Source organism: Pelodiscus sinensis, chromosome 4 (genome assembly GCF_052426305.1).
Source record: "Pelodiscus sinensis isolate ZL-2025 chromosome 4, ASM5242630v1, whole genome shotgun sequence".
NCBI classification, from domain to species: domain Eukaryota; kingdom Metazoa; phylum Chordata; order Testudines; family Trionychidae; genus Pelodiscus; species Pelodiscus sinensis.
The window spans coordinates 103,601,351-103,624,972 of record NC_143055.1 but is presented as its reverse complement, the minus strand read 5'-3'; the positions used below and the strand labels follow the sequence as shown (position 1 = coordinate 103,624,972).

Here is a 23,622-nt window from a genome sequence, read left to right as displayed (position 1 = left end):
CTGTTTTAAGCATTTCCGGAAAATCATGCCAGTGTAGATGTAGCCATGGTTTGTTTAGTTACCTTAAAAATAAATATTTGGTTTTATATAAACAAACCAGGTATAGGCTAAATGGCTTGCCTAAAATGTGGCTTTTTGATCAATTAAAAATAAACCTGTAAGTGATTTGGTTTACTGATAGATCTCCCATAGAAGCAGCTTTTGAAAGGCAGATATTAAAATATATTAACTTTGTGGAAGTAGAAAATAATTGTGCTGTCAATTTTCCCCCCATAAATTTATTTTAGAAAATTAAAAATGTACCATATTTTTCCTTTCTTATAGTCTTCCCATTTATGACATTGTATATGATTTGGAATTCCATGAACTATTATCCATTAATTTTTCTCATTAGAGTTTATAGCTTTAAACAAATGGAAGGTATGTATTATTTATTAGTCAAATCAGCACATCGAAAATGAAGACACAACATTAGTATGGGTAGGTAAGTATGTGTACTCAGATTTAGTAGAGAGGCTGAGTATCACCATTCAATAAAAAAGTGGCCTCACTTTTTTGCTAGTTTTCAAAATACTATAGCTTGTGGCACCTTTCTCATTGATTAACAAGGAGAATACTTATAATATCTCTAGAATAGGCACAAACTTTTCAAATGTACCCACTGAATATGACAGGTACTGCACACACAGAGAACCTTCTAGGAAGTGTTCAGTACCTCAAAGGATTGGCCATTCCTGCCCCAATACTGCAATTCTATCTGTTTAAAGGCCTACTGACTACATTAGGTTTCTGCCCTCACATTTTCCATTGATTTCCTGGGGGTTGAAAGGCACATTAATTAGGATGAATGATGGTTTTATGCATTCAGTAATAGTACAGATAAAAAGTCACTCCCAAAGCCACTATATAAACTAGGGTGGGGAATAATTTTTTCCCTGGGCTGCCCCTTAAGGGGCAGGGCCTAATCTGGAATAGGTGGGGCCAGGATGCTTCTGGGCTACCCCACCCACAGACCACGATTGGCCTGGGGGTGGGGGAGCCCCTTTGCCACCCCTTCCCATTAGTCACCCATGCCCCTGGCAGGGCAGGAAGAGGCTTCACACGTTCCCCACCCCCAGGCCGATCAGGGCCTGGGTGTGGGGGAGCAAGTGAAGCCTCTCGCTCTGCGAGGAGCACATGGCACTTTGAAGTGCCGCGTTCTCCTTGTAGGGTGGGGGCAGGGCAAAGGAAGCTCATGCAGCTCCCCCACCCCAAGCCGTAATTGGCCTGGGAGCGGGGGAGGGCAGGAGTGCATGAAGCCTCCTCCTGCCCTACCCCTGCCCTTCAAAGTGCTACATGCTCCTCGCAGGGCAGGAGAAGGCTTCTTGTGCTCACCCTACCCGCAGGTCAGTCAGGCCAATCAGCCTGGAGTTGGGGGAGCTGTGCGAAGCTTCCTTCACTCTGTCTCTGCCCTGTGCGAGCATACGACACTTTGAAGTACTGCATGCTCCTTGCAGGGTGGGGGAAGGGTGGACAAAAATTTGCACTCGCCTCCTGCCCTCAGGCCAATCAGGCTTGGGGGCAGGGGAGTGCATGACATCTTCTCCCGCCCTGCGAGGAGCGCATGGCACTTCAAAGCGCTGCGTGGCCCTGCCAAGGTAGGAGGAAGTTTAGTGCTCCTAATTGGGGCGGGGGAGCGCAGGGCCTCCACGGGCTGGGTCAACCTACTTGGCGGGCCGAATCCAGCCCATGAAAGCCCTTTTGCCCACCCCAAATATAAACTATACAAACTGCCACTATATAAAATGATGATCAACAATCCTGAGCACTGATTTCAGTGGGAATAAATGAGCCTAAGTTAAAACAGACTATGGGAAATTATAGACCTCTGAATTTGTAAGCAATTTCATTTTGTTATGAAATTCAGTCATTTAAAAAAGGAAGTCTTTGGGTTTGATTTGCTCAGGTTTTCCATGAGATATGTGAATATCTTTTATAACTTATAAACTAGGTTGCTTGGTGTCTTGGGTGTGAGGGATAGAAGGAGTGCTAGCCAGCATTCAGTGATTAAAAGTTTAAACTCAGGTAACTAAGGGGTATTGGCAGTGAGCTAGAAGACCCAATGGGAAAAGATGTCCAAATTTAAATTGGAAGATATATCTGCCTGCTGTTTTCCTTTGTGTGGGTTTTAAGCCAGGAGTTGGGGGAACAAGATGTATTGAACCCAGCAGAACACCATGCCTAAAAGGAATACTGAGCATGGAAATGGACTGGACCATGAAGCATGGATTGTAAGTAGTCTATTTAGTCATGATCAAGTTATTTTTGTTTTATGTTGTTGTTTGGTTAAATTTCTCTGTGCTAAGCCCACGTGCCTTTCCTTTCCCCCGTACACTGTATTTTTAAGCTGGATCTCAGAGATACAACTTCTCTGTGTTTTAATTTGCTCTTTTCTCAGTGGCTCTATAACACCTAGCAACCAAGTATGCTTTACCAAGAATATCTTTTTGTTTTGTAAATAAAATCTCCTTTTTTAAGGCTATGATTTAATTTGTGTGTCCTGGAAGGTAACAGAAGGTCTGTGTATGCAAGCCTAAGACTTAGGTCAGCTACCAGAGATTGCAGGTGGGTTGTTTTTTTTTCAAGCTCTCTTGTGGTAAAGAGCTTGGGGGTACCCCTCCTGGAAAAAGTCCAAGAGTTTTCTTCCTGGGTTCAAGAAGAAAAAGTCCAAGAGTTTTCTTCCTGGGTTCAAGAAGAAAAGAGGTTTTTGTTTTACTTGGTCATGTCAGCTGCCTCCCAAGACCAAGGAATCTGTGACCTTGGGGTGCTTATAAGCAGAAGCCTACAGAGGCAAAGTAATTTTAAGGTCTTTTGCAGGCCCGCACCTTCTGCTCTTGGAGTGCCAGAGTGGGAAATAGCCTTGATATGGGAAAACATGGCCTCCAAAACCAATGTGATGATATGAACAGTTTGGTTTACGGCCTTTACTCTGTTAGATCTACATGTAGAGTTATACTCTACCGATATGCCACAACCGTCTGCTTTATATCAGAATGTTAGAGATGGGTGCTGTTCAACAGATACTCCACCAAAGGGATATATTACCTTCTTTATAAGAAGATACCTTTTCTGCTAGTACAGGTATAATTTTTACTACAGTGGGGCCAAATTTCATTCCCTTTTAGAGATCTATCAGGGGCAACATGGATTTTGTGTATACTATGATGTGCTTTCAATATTTTAATAAGAAGCTCCCCAGAATTTCTTGCTTATATTGGGTTTATGGATGCATTGGAATACAGATTGGCAAATACTTGTTCATTTCCCATTGAAATTCAAATGCTTGCTCATAACTAAGGAAGAAGGCAGCATCACTCAAGAAAGAGCCCAACTATGAAAACATATCTGAAGTCCTACTGCAATTAATGCAACTTTTCCTGAGAGTCAAGTCAGGAACGGACACTTTTTTCAGGCATGCTATCAACCCAAATCTACCATACAGCCCTTTGCTGAAATATTTATACTTTGTTTCTGAAAAATATTCCATGGAAGTTGATAGTAATGCATAGGGTTCAATCTGTAGTTGTTGAATTAAAGAACTCATAGGAGTAATGGGAACTATAGATACCCTTCCCAGGAAAAAAAATTAAAATGCCAGTTAAATTTTGTGCAATCTGGTCTATTCCAAAGGAAAGAAAACATACTCTCTGAAATAATGTCACAAGTATACAGATAAGCAGTCTTTAGCAGGAACAATTTAGCTGTATGCAGAAAAGAGGGTGACTCCATCAGAAGCAAATAAATCATTCCACAACTCTTCTTACAATTTCATAATGTCAGAATTTGAACCCACATACCCAAGGAATCTCTTGCATGTCACTGTGTGTTGGTAATCACCATTTGGAGCATGCAAACATCCAAATAACCACACTTGATACATTGTAATCAAAATAGTAACTATTTCTGCTCCATATCCATGATCTCATGTGGATGATGAAAGGACTTCACTTTTTCATTTACCAAGTAAATAGTAGTACAGTGTTAACAGGAGTGTACATGCATGAATAATCATCAACTATCTGTTAGGGTATGTCTACACTACCCCGCTAGTTCGAACTAGCGGGGTAATGTAGGCATACCGCAATTGCAAATGAAGCCCGGGATTTGAATTTACCGGGCTTCATTTGCATAAGTGGGGCGCCGCCATTTTTAAATCCCCGTTCGTTCGAACCCCGTGCAGTGCGGCTACACGGGGCACGAACTAGGTAGTTCGAACTAGGAAGCCTAGTTCGAACTACCTAGTTCGTGCACCGTGTGGCCACGCTGCACGGGGTTCGAACGAGCGGGGATTTAAAAATGGCGGCGCCCCGCTTATGCAAATGAAGCCCGGTAAATTCAAATCCCGGGCTTCATTTGCAATTGCGGTATGCCTACATTACCCCGCTAGTTCGAACTAGCGGGGTAGTGTAGACATACCCTTAGAGTTTAAGGAAGACTAGAATTGGACTTATTTATTATACAGAAATAAATACAACTTAAGACATACTCAAGTTATATAACTTTTTAATACTAAATCCATGGTTTAAAACATTTTTTATTAGTAATATTACTTTTGTCTTCCTTTTTTGTCTGTGTGCCTACAAAGTTAAACATTTTAAGAAATCTTCTTCTCTAGCTATTCTGCAATATATGGTTACTATGGTAAATATGGTGTGCATACTGGAAGAATGGGCATTTTATCCTTATGTATTTGATATTTTGGTGTTCCCAAAGAATGATTAATCATCAATAAACCTGTAAGTGGTTTTTTTCCAGTAAAATAAAATAAAAATCCAGAACATTGCATGCATATCTCAGTCTTCTCAGTTACTCTGTAATACAAAAAGATTCATTATTAGATAAGGTCATATCTTGAGTACATTAAAAACAGGAATTTGAACAATACGTTTTTCTTATGGTGAATTCAGCTAAATGCAGATACTCTGAGTCCTAGAAATGTAGGACTGGAAGGGACTTGATGGTACATCTATTCTAATCTCCTTCACTGAGGCAGGGCTAAGACCATCCCTGTGTAATTTGTTCTTCAAAATTTCCACTGGGGGAGATTCTACAACATCCCTGGGTGCTTTGTTCCAGTGCTTAACTACCCTTGCAATTAGGAAGATTTTCCTAATGTCTAACCTAGATCTCGCTTGTTGCAATTTAAGGCCATTGCTTCTTGTCTTGGCCTTAGTGCTTAAGGAGAACAGTTTATCCTCCTCATCCTTATAAAATCTTTTCTGTTCTTGAAGACTGTACTCATGTTTCCTCACACCCCCTCAGTCTTCTCACACCAGTTTTTCCCCCCAATATTTCTTTTTAGGTCATGTTTTCTAGATCTTTGATCATTTTCATTGTTGGCCTCTCAAGTTTCTCCTTTCCAAATCTTTCCTGGAGTGTGGTGCCAAGAACTGCATATAGTACTCCAGCTGAGACATTATGAGAGCAGAGTGGAAGAATGGCTTCTCATGTTTTGCTTACAACACTCTTGCTAATACATCCCAAATGGTATTTACGCTTTTTTTGGAACAGTATTACATTGTTGACTCAGATTTCGTTTGTGATGTACTACAACCCTCAGATCCTTTTCTGCAGAACTCCCAGCTAGGCAGTCATTTCCCATTTTCTATTTGTGCAGTCGTTTAGTTCTTCCTAAGTGCTGTTGTCCTTATTGGATTTCATCTGAATTCCATCATGGTGTCCCTAGACTCTGTCAAAAGTTGGGAATGGGTGACAAAGGATGGGTCACCTGTTTTTTTCCCTCTGGGGCATCTGACATTGGCCACTATCAGCAGACAGGATACATGGCTAGATGGACCTTTGGTCTAACCCAGGATGACAGTCTTATTTCAGACCATTTCTCAACATGATTTTGAATTCTAATCCTGTCCTCCAGAGAACTTGCAACTCCCCTCAGCTTGCTATCATCTGCAAACTTTGTAACTGTACTCTCCATGCCATTAGCTAAATCATGTAGGAAGATATTGAATAGACCCAAACCTAAGACAGAACCCTGCAGGACCCCATTTGCCTTTCCACCTTGACTTGAGTCATTGATAATTACTGCCTGGATATGGTTTTCCACCTTGTTGTGCATCCACTTTATGCTAGGTTCATCTGGAATTTCTTTCCCTGATTTCTTTATGAGAAGGTCATGTGAGACAACTATCATCACAGACGTTCAAACGAGAACAATAGAGACAAATCTGTAGTATACTATTATGTAATAAACAGAAAAAAAGCAAAACTGAGGGAATAGGACACCAATATGTTTTGGAATAGCCTACGGTATCATTATGCTCCTCAATTCCTACGTACATGAGTAGCTCTTTTGACTTCAGTGGGAATTTGGGACATTTCAGCTGAAGAATTACATACGTAAGGCATGCAGGAACAATTTATATGTACCATAAATGGTACCACAATTGAAATACTCAGATGACTAAGATACCACTGTGTTTCAGAAAAGAAGGCCAAAGACAGCAAGCTAGCCATGAGGTATGATGGCGCTACTTTGAGTATATTACTGAATATCATTTGTTATATGTCAATGAACAAAATAATTAAATTCCCAGGCTACGTCTAGACTGGCATGATTTTCCGCAAATGCTTTTAACGGAAAAGTTTTTCTGTTAAAAGCATTTGCGGAAAAGATCGTCTAGATTGGCAGGGCCTCTTTTCCACAAAAGCACTTTTTGCGGAAAAGTGTCCATGCCAATCTAGACGTGGTTTTGCGCAAGAAAGCCCAGAACGCCATTTTTGCCATCGGGGCTTTTTTGCGCAAAACAGTTTTTAGCTGTCTACACTAGCCCTCTTGTGCAAAAACATTTCCGGAAAAGGGCTTTTGCCCGAACGGGAACGTCAAAGAATTTGCGCAAGAAGCACTGATTTCGGACAGTAGAACGTCAGTGCTTTTGCGCAAAATCAAGCAGCCAGTGTAGACAGCTGGCAAGTTTTTGCGCAAAAGTGGCTGCTTTTGCGGAAAAATTTGCCAGTCTAGACACAGCCCCATAGTAGTAAGAACATAGGATGGAGGGGAGAATCCAAATCTGAGTCAACAATGTAATGTTGATCTAAAAATAGATGGAGATAGAGTAAAATCATTAGTAAGGATCCTATTATCTTCACCCCTGATGACTATAATGATTTTTGGAGGGCAAATTATTGAAGGAGTCAACCCTGTTGCTTCCACCATTTGACTCTTTCCCCAGAACTCAGAGGCCTCCTTTCCATAATAGTTACTTTATAATTGTCATTAGCAACTCATTAAAATGTACATTCATATCTCTGTCCTCATCTCAGTCCCTAAAATCGACTTTATTTCTTTTTTTCCTGTGAACATAGTCACCTCAGGTGAACTGATTCCCACTATTTAATTCCAGCACTGGCTTTGACAGTTTGCTTACATGTGCAGTATTCTGCTCAAAGACACTGGACAGCCTGTTGTTCTCAATCCCCTTATTCATTCAGTATAGTTAAAAATGTAGCACAGAATCACTCAGCAATCACTAGGATAGTGCTGTGGTTCAGTAGTCCTCATGCTGCTTTCCATACTGGTTTTACCTCCAATCCCAATCGAAGACTTCTAAACCACACCCACAATCCTCTCTCTGGGGAAGCAGAGTGGACTTTGATGCAAATGCATCAAGTACAGGGGACAGGACACAGAATCTGTTTTGCTGTGAATGGAGCCTTATGCCCAATCAGGGAGGAGGCTAGGATTAGTTTCTAGAGGCTGATCTTCATGATTGTTTTTGCATCAGTGTATCCGGGTGTGTCTACACTACAACATTATTTTGAAATATCTTATTTTGAAATAAATAATGTGCCTAGGCACAAAATGCATTTCGAAATAGCATTTTGCTATTTCGAAATAGCGCGTCCACACTGATAGGACACTGAATTGCATTTAAGGCCATCCGGAACCAATTCAGGCAGGGCATCAGGTCAGGAGTTAGCCTCAGGCAGCAGCCACGCAAGGTATCTGAGACCTGTGCTTAAAGGGACCCGCCCCCCCCCCGGACAGCCAGTTCTAAGGTTTCCCTGCTTGCTTGCTTGCCTACCTTGCTGAGGGATAGCGAAGCATTTTTTTCTCTGTGTGCTCTGTTTGCCCTCACTCAAGACACCACAGCACTCTGCAGCATGGAGCCAAAGCCGCCCCTGGGCACTCTGGTGCTTCTTTTGGACATATTGCTGCGAGCCTTGCAGCACGTTCTGCAGGCAGTAACAGTCTCTCTGGTGTACCGCACTGGGGGCTTGTGCCTCATTCATCCCTCACGTCCTTCCACTTACCCCTCCCTTACCCCCCTTCCTTCTGTACAATAAAAGACACATGTTCATTACAACAAACTTCTCTTTATTGAACAAAACTGGGGTGGGATGGGAATGAAAGTAAGGTGAGACGGGAAAGAAGGTGGGAGAGGGGGAGAGGAGGGGAGGAGGGGGAGGGAAGGGGAGGAGAAGCTCAGGGTTGGGGGTCTCGCCAGCCCAACTGTCTCCCAGCACCATGGGTGCGGGGGCCTCGGCATCCCTGGGGGTGTGGGGAGGGTGGAAAGGAAGAAGCAGGAGGGGGAGAAGAAGTGGGAGGAGAAGCGGTAGCTGGGGAAGCAGCAGGGTCTGGAGCAGCAGGAGGCAACAAGTTCTGCCCCAGGGTCAATGACCACTTGGGGGGCACGGACCATCCTGCCCCCCAGAATGCGGTCAACAGCATCAAAATAGGGGCAGAGGTCTGGGTCTGCCCCTGGTTGGGCGCTCCCTCCTGTGGCCCTGGCATATGCCTGCTAAAGCTCCTTTATTTTCATGCGAACCTGCTCCTGGGTTCTTATGTGGCCTTTGGTGGCCAGGCTGGCGGCCATCTGCCTGTAGGTGGTTGCATTCCTCCGTTTAGTGCGGAGATCATGGAAGTTGGAGACATCCCCCCAAACCTGAATGAGGTCCCTGATCTCCGCACTGGACCAGGCAGGCGCCCACCTTTTCCGGCCACCTTTTCCTGAGAGCTGGCAGACTGGTCCTGGTGAGCAGTGGAGGACTGGCACTGGCTGCCTGGCTCATGCTGGGGGCCACTGGGTCAGATGCAGCAACTGCTGGCTCTGGGCTGGCAGTCTTGGAGCTGGCACAGGCACTTTGGCCAGAGTCTACCCCTTTAAGGGCTCTGGGGGGGAGGGGGAGGGAGAGGAGTTTTCTTGGTTGTGCCCAGAGTGGCCATTAGGGCACCCTGGGAAGGGCTGGAGGCCCCCATTTTGAAATAAGCATCTACACAACTCTTATTTCAAAATCGCAATTTCGAAATTGGTGCTATTCCTCGTGGAATGAGGTTTACCAATTTCGAAATAAGCCCTCTGCTATTTTGATTTAATTTTGAAATAGCAGTTTGGCTGTGTAGAAGCTGGTAAAGTTATTTTGAAATAACTTTGCTGTGTAGACATACCCTCCAAATCAATTTAGTTATAGCAGTGCAGTCTCCTGATGTAGAAGAACTTACACCAACTTGCATCCATCTTAAACTAATTTAAACTGCTTTTACACCACATAAACTTAATTTGACAAATTAACAGAGTAAATCAAACCAGTTTAAGTGCATTTTACATTGCCAATGCTTACTGGTATTAATTAAATTTTAAATCAAGTGCAAATTTTCTAATACAGGTAAGCCCTCAGAGGAAAATTCGCCTCTTGGTTACATGATGAATGTTAGCTACAGTATTCTGCTCTCCTGCATGAATATATTTATATTGCATTTGGAGAAAATCAGTCAAAATGCACAACAAAGATAAGAAAGGAAAATTTTGCTCTTAAAATATATGCCTTTTCTTCAGCTATATACTTGTAAGGAATGAAAATAGGAACCCCATTTTCACTATACAGAAATAAATTTCTCCAAAACCTCATGCCCGCATCTTCAGTCATAATTATGAAAATTTACTTATAGTAAAATTTAGCCCCTCTATAATAGGGTCAGAATATTGGAAGTCAGAACGTAGTAATTGTAGATGCCGACCTCAAGTCCCCCAAATGGCTGTGGCTGTCAAGTAACCCATAGGACTGGGATTGGGATTTCATTCAAGCTACAGTGACCCAAGTTTGGAATCAGTTCATATCCACAGCTGACATCTGACACAGGCTCATAGTTCTGTGTTGGAACCTTGAATCTCAACAAACTGAATGTTCAGATGTGATTCCAGATCCAGAGTCAGATTCATGAGTCAGGTCTATTTCTAAGGGTTTGTCTACAAGTGGAAATTTATGAAATGGGTATTCTGTAATACTTATTGCAGAATAAAAGTGTCCTTGTGTGGACTTGCCTAAAGCTATTTTAGAATAATTATTGCAGAATAAATATTTTGGCAAATTCTCAAGTATAGACAAGCCCTAATTCCATCTGTCAGAAAGAGGAAGATGTGTTTGATGGATAGGAGAAAAGTCTAGTTATGAAATAAAAACTCATTTGTTTTTAAAATATCCTTACCTGTCAGCTCAAGAGCTTTTCTCAATTCAAGGTAGGAGTACATCTTATTGTTATCATGATCAAATTCTTCCAATTCCTCTTTCCGAGGTGCATCTTCTCCCAGCACCTTTTCTATCTCACTGAATGTCAGGAATCCATTTGCATTTTTGTCGGCACCATAAAAAAAGACTTGGAGATCTATTTGAATGAAAACAGTACATCAAAATGTATGGTGGTTTTGGGGGTTTTGTTTTTGTTTTGTTTTTTTTACATTTTCACCCAGAATTTACACCAAAATAATCCATTCCAAATCAAGGACAGGGATTGTCTAGCCCATCACTCTTTTCAATTATGATTCAGAAAATGGGTCTTCGATGCAGGACCACCAATAGTGGGAGTATAGGGAGCATGTTCCCCGAAGCCCAGCAATTCTAAAGGGCCCAGGGCTCTAGGCTGTGTCTGCTGCTACTGTGGCAGCTGTGGCAGTTCAAGTCCTAGACATGTTTAAATCACCACCAGAGCCCTGTGCACTGCTGCAGAGGTAGCACCGATGGCTGGCTGGGGGAGGTTTGACGTGGTATGGAAGGCACTGAGAGCTGGCTGCTCCACGTCCTGCCTCTTCCATCTGAAGCCCCATCCCTTCTGGGGGTTCAGAATCAAGTTCCACTTCCACCTGCTACACACACTTTATCTAGGGCCTGACAAAGACTATGACCAGCCTTGCTCCGATGTAACAGGTAACCATACTGTTAAGGTTAAGGTTTTTACAGCCATGGCCCAGGCTGCACGGAGTCGGGACTGTTGATGAATCATACTTACTTGCTTCTAATTTCTTGTGGGGCTGCCAGGGAGCCCATGCTACTGCAGCAGCTCTGCTATCCTTTCAGGAGGTGGTGTGTGCATTCCGTCCTACATCCAGTGGAGTGCACTGGCTGGTGGGAACTCCAGGCATGATAAGTTAAAGAACCCCACTAAACATACTAACTAGCCTTTCTCACTGTCCATATTGTTTCACCAATTCCTCATCATTTCCTTCTTTTATTTCATTCGCTTGATAAATATCTTCTCTGTTTTACAAACCAATCACCAGGTAGTTTATTCAATCCATTAAAAGAATACTCAACAAAAAGTGAAGCATAATTTGTTAGTTTTTCTCCTGCAAATGATCGACTGTCACTGGCTGATGAAGACCCCCAAAGAAACATAAAGGAATCTGTTTTACTTTCCTGAGTCCTCATGAGCGAGAATAAATTACCACTGAAGCCACTGAAGCATCATGTACATTATTTTAATTATAGAATGCTGAGTTATTTCAACATATATCTGGTATCTCAATCCTGGGATGTTTACAAGATCCTATTTATTCAGAATAAGTATGAGATGGCAGTAACAGGGCCGAATTCGAACTCCTGGCCAGCAATCCAGTTATTACTTATGTCTCCGACATTTGAAACAGAAAAAGAATCTTCTTGCCAGTGTGTACAAAACAGGAAGTTGTTTATAAAGATTGCAGGATAATGGTGCGTCTGAAACGCAGCTGTAGATAATGGCTTTTCCCTCTGCTGAAGAAGGCTTTTCTACTGCAGAATTTTCAAACCTGCTAGACTTGCATGACAAAACCTCCTGCTTCAGGGTATTAGATAATTATTTCTGTGGCGGTCAAGAACTCCCGTGCATCCACCCTTTCATGACCATTTGTGCCAGTGCATTACTGATTATTTTCATAAGAAAAATGTGTCAAACGGTAAGGTGGTAAAATCTACAGTAAGGTGGTAAACTCTACAGATAGCAAGTGCAAAGCAATGTACATCAGAATGGAAAATTTGAATCACTGATGATTTCCACATTAATTATAACTTCTCAGGGGAAAAAAAAACCTGGCATCACTGTGGACAGCTCATCGGAAATATCTGCTCAGGGCATAGCAGTAATCAAGAACCAAATAAAATCAGTGAAAAACTTAATGTTAACAAATCTCCGGGACCACCTGGCATTCATCCAAGGGTTTTAAAAGAACTCAAATGGGAAATTGCTGAGCTATTATCTGTGGTTTGTAACCTATCCTTTAAATTGGCTTCCGTACCTAATGACTGGAAGGTAGCTAACATGACACCAATATTTAAAAAGGGCTCTAGAGGCGATCCTGGCAATTACCAACCAGTAAGTCTAACTTCAGTACCGGGCAAATTAGTCAAAACAACAGTAAAGAATAAAATTGTGAAACATGTAGAAGAACATAATTTGTTGGACAAAAGTCAACATGGTTTCTATAAAGGGAAATCCTGTCTTACCAGTCAATTAGAGTTCTTTGAAGGAGTGAACAAACATGCGGACAAGGGGAATCCAGTAGATATAGTATACTTGGATTTTCAGAAAGCCTTTGACAAGGTCCCTCACCAAAGGCTCTTGTGTAAATTACACGGCCATGGGATAAGAGGGAAGGTCTTTTCTTGGATTGAGAACTGGTTAAAAGACAGGAAACAAAGGGTAGGAATAAATGGTAAATTTTCAGATTGGAGAGGGGTAACTAGTGGTGTCCCCCAAGGGTCAGTCCTGGGACCAATCCTTTTCAACTTATTCATAAATGATCTGGAGAAAGGGGCATGGAAAGAATTCTATTAGAGAAAAGATTTCAAAATATGTGTCTGTCTTAGTATTGCAGAAATCATGTCACACCAGTGCAAAACTGATGTGAGATCAGAATTAGGATTATATAATAAATATAGAAAAGAGATAGCAGGTGACACAGTAAAAGACTTCTGAAATAATGAATGATGTATGGAAGAAAAGGTGAACTTGCTCATACGGCTTTTTTTATAATACAAATACTAATAAACAACCAAGAAAATTAAAAAGCCATACATTTAAAATTGGTAAAACACTTTGTATTTAGCTGTGACACTCCAAAGTGTAAAACACACTTTGTGTAAAACACTTTGCATTTAGCTGTGACACTCCAAGTACCTATCCCAGGTATGAATAATTGCTCTCTGTAGAGGGAAAGCTTGTTATTTCCACCAATGAATGTTTGTTCGATAAAATATATTACCTCGCTCATCTGTTCATTGTTATTCTAGGTCAGGGGTGAGCAAAGGGCCTCCGCGGGCCGGATCTGGCCGGCCAAATAGATTGATCTAGTCCACAGCTGCCCTGCCACGCCCCCGCCCTCAGGCCAGTCAAGATCTGGGGAAGGGGGAGCGTACTAAGTCTCTTACCCCTGCCAGGGGCACGTGGCACCAGAGGGAACCGCATGCACCTGCCAGGGAAGAGGAGACTTTGTACGTTCCCTCTGTCCCTGGCCAACAGCAGAGCATGCGAAGTCTTGCTACCCATCCCACTACCCATCCCACCCTGCCAGGAGAGAACCGCACACCCGTGGTGGGGCGAAGTGTGTGTGTGGGGGGGGAGGGGGCAGAGACTATATCCTTCCTCCAGGCCCTTCTAAGTGACTGGGAGGCATGGCGCAGCTGGGGAGGGGAGGCAAGGTGCCTCCCAAACTAAGGGGAAAGCCTCACTTCAGCCCCCCTGCTGCTGCTGCTGCTGCACTCTTCCTTCCTTGGTGGGTGTGGCCAGACAGACTAACCCCATATCATCCATCTTATTTGCCTCTGTGAAGCACAGGGCAGAGAAGGAGCAATAATATCAGCATAGTCTATGCTGGCTCATCTGATCCTGAGAAGCTGAAACACAGATATGTGGATAGAGAGCAGCTAAGTCAATAAGCTGGCCTCGAGGCTGCGGCTGGCACCTATGTTGATTCGAACACACACAGTCCCCGGAAAAGGAATTTCCCACTGAGAAAACAATGTCCAGTACTTCAAAATTTAATCATCTCAATTCTCTCTTACAAGTGTAAATTAAGTTCACAACTCCCTTGTAAGAACTGGTCTCACAACAGACAGACCAGCATCAATTGGCATTACAGATAAGAAAGAGAAATACGTGACCCCATGATTATATAAGATGGGCCCAGCATACACTCACTTTGAGTGTCATTCTACCCTCTACCTGCTGGTCGGGTTAGGTGTTTGACCTCCCGAGGTTCTATGGGGACGCCCACCTCGTATTTTCGTCTTTCCTAGGAATTGAGGGACCGGCCCTGGCCTGACATGCTGGAGTCGAGAGGCACAGAAGGGGGTAAAAATGGTACCTGGATGTGGTCCTCTGTCTTAAGTGTACACATAGCAAGAGTAAGCTGTTACTTGGTACCATTATTTCTATTTTTCTATCTTTATCTTCTTTGTAACCATTTTAAGACCTATATTTTGCTAATAGTTAAGAAATAGAACAATAGCCATTGCAACCATATGATTTATAAGCTTCCTCAACAAACCTGTAACTGTTTAAGCTTTAACCTGCCTCCTTCAGTTGCTGTAACAGAACCAAGCACAATTTAAAAGAACTTCAGCCGGTCTAAAGGGACAGTTATAGGAAGAGCTTGGGCGTTTGGATCTGTGTCACTCCCAGGTGACAGGATCCACTGGGGCATCTTTCAGTCTTTCCTCAAGGCTGCCCGCTGCGAAGGAATTATGAAATTCTAGCAGCTGAAATCTAAGATGTAATAAGCTCTTCCTATATAACGGGGCGTCTGTTGGCCTGCTGGCCACCCTCTGCGATGGGACCCCGGTCCTAGCAGTAAAGGCACGGACGTTAAACCTTTTCTCGGAAACATACACACACACACTGCCCTGACCGTCAGCTGACAGTGGGTGGGGGAGGGCAGTGCACCCCCTGATTGTCTTGGGGGAGGAGGGAACATGGGAAGTGTCACACCACCAGGGGTGTGCAGTACCTAGGGGGAACTGCCAGCTGTTCAAAACAGCTGGCAGTTCTCTCTAGATGCTGGGTGCCTCTAGGAGGGCGGATGACAATTACTTCATGTACTCTCTGGCCCCCAGGACAATCAAGGTCTGTGGGTGTGCGAGTACTCTAAGTCTTCTGGCTCTGCTCCTTCCCCCAATGCCTTGACCTTTCCATCTGAGGTCTTGCCCTACCAGAGCCATCCCACGACCACTTCAGAAATCCACAAAGTGGCCCCCTTGCAAAAATTATTACCCACCCCTTCTATTTCCCAGTCATTTACACCATCTACGGGAATGATTTTAAGTGCTGTCTTGTGCTGAAACTCATAAAAACATTTTGGGATTTTTAGATCTTCAAAATATATTGCATTGTGGAGAGCTGCTGGTATGTATTTCACCCCTGTGGAGAAGATCTACCCAAGATCCATGCACTACTTAAGTTATATTTTGAGATGTTTTGTTGGCCTTTTGTCCAGGGGTGAAATTCAGGGTAGTGAATACCATCCAGGTGGGTTCTGTATAGACTCCTGACATTTAATCCTTGTTTGGTTGCAAATAAGTTCCAACAAGGATCTCACCTTTAAGTTTCTTTATGAAAGGGATGTTTATTTTGTGCTTCTCTTCTACTGTCTCTGGCTCCATGGCTTGTGTTGGATGATCCACAAGAATCTGGTGTGTTGGGTCTTTCACGAAGGCTACAGGGAGCAAAATAGCCAATCCTATTGTTACATAAAAATGCAGGTGAAATTATTACTTATTACTACTGAAGGCAGAAATTATTTTAAATGACATTTCTGATATTGAAAAACAACAATATACCAGTGGTGTTCTCATTGCCTTCTTTTACTTTTCTGAAATGATTCAGTCATTGTTTAAGCGCGTTGAACTATGTTCTTCTTCATCCAATGTGTTATGCTGTTATTGCTAGTAGCTCTTAGTAAGCAATAAAACAGTAGGACCAGATCCTCAGCAGGTATGAATCATCTGTGATCCAGTGAAATCCACGGAGCTCTGCCCTCTCCCAGTGGATGTGACTTGCGATTCATAAGAATGGCATGCAGCTTGAAATAGATGGCAATTCAGATCATTGACATGCTGGTCAAAATATGAAACTTACTTTCCATTTAGTGGTATGTAACTTTTTCTAATCAGTATGTTGAAGCATGTTTTGTAGTAACTGTGGATCCAACTGGCATGTTGGAACAGACCAATGTGGGGTTACTCTTTTTTTGTATTGTGTATGTTGACTATTCATTTATGCTGAAATAAAAGCATAGGGCTCATGAACATAAGTTTTGAGTATGTATATGTCAATTTCAAGCAAATTGAGTTGATTATTATCATGTCAATACAGTATTTTGCATGTTTCTTACTTGGGAACTATGTATTAGCCACTATATAGTTTCTGCAAGATATGTCACCACCTGAATTAGAGATTTAGGTGAGTAATAGAAGAGTCAAGCAATAATCACAGCCCTCTATCTAAACTGCTGCTCTAGCTCTTATATTGTTTATGTTAGCAAAGAAGTGTCCATCAGAAACTGCAGACATCCTAATAAAGCATATATATTTATAAAAAAGAAAGAATGTGATCTCTATGGTGGTATAAAAGTTAGAGATACTGAAATGCCAAGGTAATAACAATGCACATAATTAGTATGGATTATGCATGAAATCTTGTGAAAGGAAGTTTAAAGTTAGCTTATGAAGGGTGCAGTGAAAATTGATCAGCTCCTCTTTTTCCTTGCAGCATAAAACAAGAGGACATTTTGTGAATATAAAGGGAAGTAATGGTAGAACCAGTAAAATGATATAGTGTATAGTTAAACACTTTGATTCACTAACAGAAATACTGTGACATACTTTTAAAGGACTAAACAGCAAACAATGTTTTGTAGCTATGAATGTTAAAATAATATTAAAGGTACTTTATCATCAAGTTTCCAGTCAGAAACCAATTAACATCACAAATCAAAGAGGAGTTCCCCTTTCCCATATATAGTAGTGCAAAATTATTCAGGTACATTTTGTAGGACTGTTGTCTTCCTTCATAACACCAAGTGCATTGCTCTCTTAAAGACTGTACCAGCATGTGTAGCAACTCAATATAAACTTGTCTGAAACTCATCCAATTCCTGTCAATCTGCTTTAGTTTTACCTTTCCAAATGTATCCCTATACTGAGTGTAAATGAAGGGTTTAAATGTTAGTTTTCACTGAGGTAACTGACCTACCATCATTTGGGGAAGATGGAGACAGAGTTGAAGGTATATCTCCTGTTTCCTTTGAGAGTTCAGCTGTGGACACAAAAGACTTTGAGCTTCCCATATCTGTGTGGTTCAATAAGTTCTCAATAAAATAGAAATCATCTTTAAGCTGAGAGATCTGAAGGAACACTGAATCCAATCCCTGTCAAATAAAGGACCATGAATAGATCATGTGTTGTGTCCATGAAATACTTCACTAGCTTTAAAATAACATATCATGCAATGCCTCCTACCCTTCTTTTCTGCAAATGCAAAATTCAATGTCTTTTTGCTTTTCTTTGGTTGAATTTGTATTTCAATGGCTAAGGGGCTACAAGTTCTGAGTTCTGAAAAATCTTTAGGGCTACAGTGACATCTAGTGGTGAAGGCAATTCTTTGTGTTTTCATTAGTTTTGTGCTGGATTTGATTAAACTGACACAGACAACATGTTCAAAACCCTTAGCTTTACTGGAAATGAGGTCCAGATAGGCACAGGTTCCAGGTCAGCTGGTTGCCAGCCCATCCAGGTCTATTTAATAGATAGTTTTTGTGGCAAGAAACTCCCCCTCTCCATTTGTTTTATGTAACAATGTAAGGCAGGGTGGGGAACCACCAGTTCATTGGCCTCATGTAGTTCATAAGGATTAGCCACTAGCAGGCTGTGAGAGGGTGTGTTTACCTGAGCACCTAGGGTGTGTCTAGACTACAGGGTTTTGTCGACAAAAGTGGACTTTTGTCGACAAAACTATACCTGCGTCCACACTGCCTTTGAGTTATGTCGACATAACGTCGACAAAACTCAGCAGTTTTGTTGACGTATGTAAACCTCATTCTATGAGGAATAACGCCTTTTGTCGACAGAGTTCTGTCGATAGAAGGCATTATTGCATCTACACTGTCCTTTGCGTCCACACTGTTATGTTGACAAAGCGGCTTGCTTTGTCGACAGAACTGGATGTAGTCTAGACGCTCTTTGTCAACAGAAGCTTTGTCGACAGTATCTGTCGACAAAACTTCTGTCGACAAAACCCTGTAGTCTAGACATACCCCTACATGCATGGAGCCCCACAGCTCCCAGTGGCTACGCTTTGCCATTCCCGGCCAATGAGAGCTGAGGGAAGTGGCGGCCTGGCCCACGCCAGTTCCCACAGCTCCCTTTGGCCAGGAATGGTGATCTGTGACTAGTGGAAGCTGTGATAAACTGTGCCTGCAGATGCTTAGGTAAACATATCATCTCTCAGCCTGCCAGGGGCTAACTCTGATGAATTGCATGCTGCCAGCACTCAGGAGGTTCCCCACCCCTGACTTAAGAGAATGGAATTCAAGCCTATAAATGTACTCACATATCACATCCTTGAAACAAGCTATTTCTGCAAAGTTTGGTCTGCTTGTGATACACACACACAGGGTATGTCTACAGTGCATTCCTCTTTCGAGAGAGGAATGCAAATGCAGGTGAACGAAATTGCAAATGAAGCGCAAATTTGAATTTCCCACACTTCATTTGCATAATTGCATCTGGGCGCTATTTCGAAATACCCTATTTCGAAAAAAGAAACGCTGTCTAGATGCGGTTATTTCAAAAGAAAACCCTTCTTGCAAAATTACCTTTAAACCTCATTTTATAAGGAGTAAGGGTAATTTCGAAAGAAGGGTTTTCTTTCGAAATAACCGTGTCTAGACTGCATTTCTTTTTTCGAAATAGGGTATTTCAAAATAGCACCCAGACGCAATTATGCAAATGAAGCCTGAGAAATTCAAATCTGTGCTTCATTTACAATTTCGATCACCTGCATTTGCATTCCTCTCTCGAAAGAGGAATGTAGTGTAATCATACCCACAGGGAACAAGCTGTGATTGTTTCTTTTCCTCTTCTGTCCTTTTCCCCACTTCCTTCCCAACTCCAGCAAAAAAATAAACTACAATGCATGGAACTAACAGAGCAGTGTCAATTTTTCACTGTACTAATTGGCTTTGTCTTGTATCTGCATCCCTTAAACTTAATCTCTGTGGGCATGTCTACACTGCACCATTATTTTGAGATAACTAGCGTTATTTTGAAATAACAATGTGAGCATCTACACAGCCATTCTGTTATTTCAAAATAATATTGAAATAGCAGACGGCTTATTCTGAAATCTGTAAACCTTATTCTACAAAGAATAATACCTATTCCGAAATAGCTATTTCGAAATCAGGCGTGTGTAGATGCTCCACTTCTGCTATTTCAAAATAGCCTCTCAGCTGGGCCATACTAAGTTATTCCTCCCCAGTGTCTCCTGGGGTTCTAAATCGAGATAGTATGTCCACATTATGGAAGCCTGCCTTGGACTTATTTTGAGGCTTCTCTGCAGTGTAGATGTGGTATTTCAAAATAAGTTATTTTGGAATAACTATTCCAGGATAGCTTGTTTTGAAATAAGCGTGCAGTGTAGATGTACCTGTTTATCTCTATCAGGGGTGGGAAACCTTTTTGGATCAGGGGCCACTGACCTGTAGAAAAATCAGTTGGGGCCAAGGGCAGTGGGGAGCTGGGGCAGGGGGTAGAGTGCCAGTGTGGGCTCCCCAATGCTGGGGGAGGCCCTAAGCCTTGGAGGCCAGATCCAGGCAACTCAGGGTCTGCATTTGGCCCCAGGCCTTAGGTTCCCCACCCTTGGTCTATATATTCTAATCCTGGCAGGACGAGGACTGTGTATTTTCTGGGTACATATAACAGCTGTATGTTCTACATACTAAAACTATCTAATTTGGATCTGGCCTACACAACAGACCTTTACTGGTATGACTACATCACTCAGGGTGGGAAAACGTACACCTCTGAGTGACATAGTGATACTGACCTAACTTCCCCCTCACAGAGAGTGCTCGTTGGCAGGAGAACATTTTGTACACTTTGCTCCTTGTGTCAGTGTTGCATATCCTCATTAGAAACTTGTGTCACTCTCTCAGGGTGTGTCTAGCCTACAGGGTTTTGTTGACAAAAGTGGCCTTTTGTCGACAAAACTATACCTGCGTCTACACTACCACCGCGTTCTGTCGGCAGAACATCGACAGAACTCGGCAGTTTTGTCGATGGCGGTAAACCTCATTCTATGAGGAATAACGCCTTTTATCGACAGAGTTCTGTCGACAGAAGGCGTTATTGCATCTACACTGTCCTTTGCATCTACACTTTCATGTCAACAAAGCAGCTTGCTTTGTTGACAGAACTGGATGTAGTCTAGACGCTCTTTGTCGACAAAGCCTCTGTCGACAAAAGCCTGTAGTCTAGATGCTCAGTACCCTCAGAGTGGAGCACTGTGGGATGGCTCCTCAGAGTCCGTAATAGATAACGTAAGTAACAGTGTTTGCACTCACACTCTGCCAATAGAAACAAAATAGAGGACTATATAGCACTTTAAAGACTAACAAGATGGTTTATTAGATGATGAGCTTCCATGGGCCAGACCCACCTTTTCGTGGGCCTGGCCCACGAAAGCTCATCATCTAATAAACCATCTTGTTAGTCTTTAAAGTGCTACGTAGTCCTGTATTTTGTTTCAGCTACACCAGACTAACACGGCTACATTTCTATCACTACTCTGTCACTAGAGTGAGTGCAAACACTCTATTTTTGCACTCAGAACAGCAAAATAATTCTGAGTGCAAAAATAGAGTGCTTTTGCACTCAGCAGAACAATTATGTCAGTAGGAGCAAAATTTAAGTGTAGATATTTCCATAGTAAAAGTTAATGTAAGTGCCTTGCGCTCACCTAACCCCACTAACCTGAAATCAGTCCTTTTGTAACCATCATCAGCCATCCCAGGCTGGCCAAACCATTGCCATGCATCTCACTGCTGCCTTTCTGACCCTTCTGACAGTAGGTCACAGAGTATTCAGCAAATTCTTTAAGCATCTTAAACTTTACTATCATTTTCTACTGAGCACACACTATTTTTCTGAGAGAACATGTTCTAACGAAACAGCTCCTTTTTCATGTATATCAACACCACATGGACATTTTACTGAAAGGAAAATGGCTGGAACGTGGGGCATGTGTGTAGGCTACAGCGTAGTTAGCCACTGTCCCTCATGATAAAGTTTCCCTTTAGGTCTATCTTCCTTTCATAATGTGTGAAACTGGGAATAGAGAACTATCTACATGTTTGATTTCCTGATCCAAAATAAATCACCACCTGAATATTCTGTATTTATTTCTATATCATATGCCTCTGTCATAAGTATCCATTCACAACATCCTCATTTCCTTCTCTTGGCACCCAAAATTCAAAACACTGTGGTGCTACAGTATATTGGAAAACCAAGCCCCAGTCCTAGGCAGAACACAAGGGCTGCAATTTCAGCCCTAAGAGTCAGCTGCTCTACTTGAATTGTGCTTTTGTGCTTTATGACATCAACAGAAGCATTTCACTGAATTGCTGCCTTGTATTCAGTCACAGACAGAGCTCAGTATTACCCTGCATTTTGCATAAGAGCATCTTTGAACATATCCCCAGTGCATTCAGAGAAAAGACTGGCTGGGGCTTGATAGAGAGCAATGGTATTTTCTTTCCCCTGGTTTAATCCACGCCATTTCATGTGAAAGTTTTCATTCACGCAGTCACATTTCCTTGCTAGGTCAAAAATACAGCATTTTCAGATGCTCAAAACTATACTGCTAATAGCCCCAGAGCCCTGAAACTTAAGGGCACATCTACAGAGAAAGTCCAAAAGAAAACAACTGGTGGCTTTGAAACTTAGAGCCTGGGTCAAATAGTTGTGTTCTGCAGAGCTCTGAATATGGGGCTAAAAATTGCTGCTTGGTCTGGAGTCCAGGTTCTCTCCATCACATGGTTTAAGAGCTGGAATGTATACTACAGGTTGAAGCTCTCTAATCCAGAATTATCTTCCCCAGAAACATCCATTGTCTGGAATGACTTTAGTTAGCTGGATGTCCGCTTTTAGTGGGTGTGGCCAAGTTTCCCACGGTCCCATAAAGTTTGTTTACAGCTGCTAGCCCTAGCTCTCAGGGTTCTGTGTATTATTTAATTCTAATTTACCCCAAATGTCCTCTAACAGCAAGGTAAGCAGTGGACTTACTGGTATGCTGCTAGACAATATTGAGATCCCGTGATCCAGAAAATTCTCTTGTTCAGAACTGGTCAGGTCCCCAGAGTTCTGGACAAGAGAAATTCAACCTGCACTGTTTTTAGCTCTGTAGCACAAGCCCTGCAAGCCCAAGTCATTTGACCCAGGCTTTGACTCAATGCCACAGGATTTCTTTTGTTCTCTCTCTCTCTCTCTCTCGCTCTCTTTTTTTTTTAGTGTAAATATACCCTTAAGCTTCAGTGTCCTAGGCTACTAGCAGTATAGTTTCGGATTGTTTCTTATGGAAATATTGACCTAAAATACATATAGATTTCATTCTAGTGATAAGATATTCATAGACACAATTATAGAAATATTAACCTATATCTAAGCATTATTATTAATAAATATTTATGTTCTTGTAACACCCCAGAGTCCAAAGCTTCCTATCCTTTGTATGACTGGAGTGGTACTAATGGGTCTCTTCAGCTTGAAGGGTCCCTTAAAATATAAATTAACTACTTATGCTAAACAATCTCTTCCGCCTTGTGTTTAGCTGTGACATTCTGATTCAATTTCCCAGACCTGAAGAAGAGCTTTGTGTAAGCTCAAAATTTTGTCTGTCTCACCAACAGAATCTGGTACAATAAAAGATGTTACCCCAACCACATTCTTTCTCTAACATCCTAAAACCAATGTGGGTACAACAACATTGCATACATCAATATATGATGACAGTTGATGAGTTGAGACTTTAGTGTATATTCATGCCCCACGCTCCACTCCTTAATAGCAATGCTACGAATAAATCATCGGGTAGAGGAAATCATTGTGTGTTGCAAATCTTATTTAATATGAAAAATTAACAAGCTAACCTCCTCAAGGCGGTTTTGAAGGTTGTTCAAAGCCTCACTGGCATTGTTAAATTGTTTTTCCATGGCATTTATCTTAGACTCAAAAAGTTTCTGCAAGAGTTAAAGAAAAAAAGGTTGAGCTATATTTAAAAAGTTACAAGAAAGGAATAATCCATTGGATCAACCATTC

The 23,622-nt window shown here is 42.1% G+C and overlaps 1 protein-coding gene across 2 annotated transcripts in view; it reads right to left on the bottom strand.

Annotated features, from left to right (window-relative positions):
* Window positions 1–4,361: 4,361 nt before the first annotated feature.
* The window catches only part of LOC102457239 (uncharacterized), a 54,662-nt gene continuing 35,401 nt past the window's right edge, over window positions 4,362–23,622 (bottom strand). The window contains exons 7-11 of one of the 2 annotated variants that reach the window (XM_006112756.5): window positions 23,454–23,543; window positions 17,498–17,672; window positions 15,843–15,983; window positions 10,484–10,660; window positions 4,362–4,850 (exon numbers count right to left, since the gene is read on the bottom strand). In XM_006112756.5, the coding sequence (XP_006112818.2) occupies window positions 4,846–4,850; window positions 10,484–10,660; window positions 15,843–15,983; window positions 17,498–17,672; window positions 23,454–23,543 (588 nt within the window). In that variant the 3' untranslated portion in view covers window positions 4,362–4,845. The remainder of the gene's footprint in view (window positions 4,851–10,483; window positions 10,661–15,842; window positions 15,984–17,497; window positions 17,673–23,453; window positions 23,544–23,622) is intronic. The other variant, XM_006112757.5, reaches the window with a different exon arrangement.